The sequence below is a fragment of the Trypanosoma equiperdum genome, assembly GCF_001457755.1.
Source record: "Trypanosoma equiperdum strain OVI genome assembly, contig: ctg_1029, whole genome shotgun sequence".
NCBI classification, from domain to species: domain Eukaryota; phylum Euglenozoa; class Kinetoplastea; order Trypanosomatida; family Trypanosomatidae; genus Trypanosoma; species Trypanosoma equiperdum.
Window position 1 is genome coordinate 297 of NW_027122982.1, and position 3,389 is coordinate 3,685.

Genomic DNA, 3,389 nt, shown 5'->3' on the forward strand with positions numbered 1-3,389 from the left:
CCTCCCCTGTACAAACTCTTTCCATTATTCGTGTCAATAATATTAATAATAATTATTATTATTATAATTGAAAGAAAAAAAAGAATTGAGCGATCATTCACCTCCCCCTCTCCGCCTCCCCCACCCCCACACCCAAGAAAAAAAAACTTCAAGGTGACGAATCCCGATTATTATCAGCAAAAAAAAAGAAAAGGAAGAAATTTAAAAGCACCCCTCCCCTCCCCAAATATAAGGAAGAAAACAAAAACAAAAAAGAAAAAGTTGTAACATGCAATGAAAAGGACGGTTCTCTCCATTCTTTTGGAGAAAAAAGAAACTGAATAATAGTCCAGATAAAGGGGGGGAAAAAAGGCAACATACACCACCAACACACAACTCCTGAAACAAAATTTTTTTTCTAAAAAAGGAGTGAGAGCCCTCTCATAAGCATTTTTCAGCATAGGGAGATGAAAATTACTGTACCCGCATACCGCCAGTGTGTTTCAAATCAAATGCACAACAAAAAAAACCGACAGACCGACAGACATGTAATATATATAAATATATATAAATATATATATATAAACATACGTACATACCTGCGCAAAAGCAGTTGCGGTAGTGAATCCCTTGTGTATCCCTCTCAACTTCAAAAAAAAAAAATGTGCATAACATGTGACGCACGCGATATGTACCACATTTGTTTGTGTTTGTGGTTCCGTCGTTGCTTTTCTTTTCTTTTTTGTTTTGTTCTTTGTTTTTGTTGAAGGAACGAGCAACCACCACAACCGCCAGCGACAAGGTTGAAGTTTAATATTGCACCGATCAGAGGAAAGTTTGGGGGAAAGGAGTGTGCTGAAACAAAATGTATTAGAAAAATGTGCATTAAATATAATTAGTTTGCTTCTTCCCTACCAAATTTAACTTCATTGCACCAATTCGAAGAAGAGCTCATCATTTCACATAAGAGAAACATAAAAGAAAAAAAATTAACTACACTGCACTCGCACACAATGCAGGTAAGACATCACTGTGGATTGTTCGAAAAAAAAAAGGAAAGTAAATTAAATTAAATTAAAGCGAATATGTTGTTTCAGCAAACATATCAAGTGGGCAAACAATTTAACACGCGTGAGCGCTTACAACCCACCAGCTCCGGATTCGTTCCCAAAAAAATTTGGTATGAAACCGCGGTTGAAAGCAACAACAGGACATCAGGTTCAAATATGAGAGGAGGAAAATAACAATAACAACAACAACACCAATAACCACGGAAAAGGGGGAAAAAACTGGTCACCAACCTCCACTTGAACGCCTCTGTAAACTAAAACCTTTCATAAGCGGAAATCACTCATATTTATTTCCGTTTTATCTTTCCCCCCTGCATCAAACCTTGTGTATTATTGTGTGTATTGTGTTTGTTTGCTTGTTTGTGTGAAATTACATGGGAGAACAGGAGCTGTCTTTCTCCCGATCGTTAAATTCCTCGCCACAGCGAAGGTTCAAGACGCGACACGCAACAACAGATGTTGGGTTTATGTACTCCTCACCAAGAAGTGCCGCTACCGCTACTCTAACAACTGGTGGTCGCATACCCCGTGGAGATTGCGCCAATGTTAATTTCACCTCATATGCCTCACTTGTGCTTGAATTCGGAATATAGTTTTTATTCCGACATATCGGGCAAACACCACTACTCGAGGAGGCACACCGCAAATCCACAAGGCATTGAGTGTGAAACCAATGCTGACAACTCGTTTTCATGACCGCAGAGAAAACGCTATTTTCATTGTTCAGGTCCAGTGAATTAAACGGCTCTAAACATATGGGGCACACGGCTGTCGGATCGTATTGCTTTTTACCATTGTGAAGAGAAACTATTGTTGCTTGCTCACGCCACGTTCCTGTTGGCACCGCCACCGAAGAGAACTGCTCAGCGAATGGCAGCTGGTCCATCAACAGCCCTTCCTGTAACTGCCACACGCACAAATATAAATTAATTGGTTCAAGTTCTACAGACATCCACACTGTGTTTCCCTCATAAACCGCAGACCACACGTTCATTCGACACTCCCCATCGTTAAATGGCACGTACTTCGGTGGCGCCAACGCTGCTTTCATTTTAGCAAAGCTTTCATACACGAAGTGCACTGCACAAGGCAAGCACATTGTGATGCTAGACAAACATGTCACGTCAGCCGGGGTTTCGTGTGCATTTGCACCTGCAGATGATTGAAAAGCCACATATGAGGGATAATTGGCACAAGTATCGCAGCGGTATGAACTTGTAATGCAAGAGGGCAATGGTATGGGATTTGCCATTAATAGGGGAAGGATACGCCCGTCAGGAAGGAGAAAACTAATCGGTTGTTGAGCTAAAGCTGTCAATAACACCCTCACAACATCCTCTTGAAGTGATGGAGCTACTCTGTAATTGTATGGTGGAACACCAACCCTTTTGCCAGTTGAAAAACACGGAAGCATCGACTCTCGTAACACCGACCGGGTACGAAATGACGAACGATCTACTCTAGAAATACATTGACCATTTCTACCTTTCGAGCGGCACCATGCCTGTCGCTGAGCAGCATGACCACGTGTATATTCCGCAAAGAGGTCAGTTACAGGCGTCTTGTGAAACTTTCGAGCCCACCAAAACACCTGCTGTAGTTCAAGAAGGTTTCGACTATTCCGCTCATGAATAAATGCGGAGAACCTCGATTCAACCTCCGATGTTAAGCGTGGTTCATGGGGATGGCCAAGTAAACGGGAAAGCACGTATGTTTTCATCAACGCAATTGTGGAGTCGTCTAATTTCATACTATCCTCTGGTGCGACATCTGCTGTTGTGTCGTCAAAGACATTAATAGAAAGAAGTCCGATAGAGCGATGAATCGCCATTTCCACTATGTTCACATCAGTGGTAGTTTGTTGGGAAGATTCATCAAATGGAACAAAAGAAGTCACGGGCCGTTTTGGAGAAGTCATGGGTTTGTTTGTTTGTTTGTTTTTGACCCCTCTTATTAAAACCCTTTAAAAGAGCGGGGTACCAAATATACCTTAGTCTAAAATACACCTCACGGGTGGAAAATGTTCTAATAATAGCAAAAAAGAAAAAGGAAAAGGAAAAGAGGCCCTGACGCATAGGGGGTTATATATATATATTGCTTACAACACATCGTTTGAAAAGAGGTTCCTGGAACCTACAAAAATAACTCAGAAACAACTACAAGTCTTTTTTTTAAAAAAAAGAAGTGCCAATAGCGAATAATACACGTTAATATTTCACCCCCACAAAGACAGTGCCCCTGTTGTTGACAGACATCATGAATACAGGCGGAAACCAACGCCACGATGGGAGAAGGGAATTTATGTAACGGTACGTTTATTGTATTATTTTTCTTTTTTTT

At 41.1% G+C, this 3,389-nt stretch overlaps 1 protein-coding gene across 1 annotated transcript; it reads right to left on the bottom strand.

The window, feature by feature from the left end:
• Positions 1–1,419: 1,419 nt before the first annotated feature.
• On the bottom strand, positions 1,420–2,967 carry TEOVI_000705100 (Ring finger domain containing protein, putative; the record flags this gene model as incomplete). The annotated part of the gene is made up of 1 exon (XM_067219972.1): positions 1,420–2,967. One exon carries the CDS (start codon positions 2,965–2,967, stop codon positions 1,420–1,422), a length of 1,548 nt encoding a protein of 515 aa, XP_067076073.1.
• Positions 2,968–3,389: the final 422 nt, after the last annotated feature.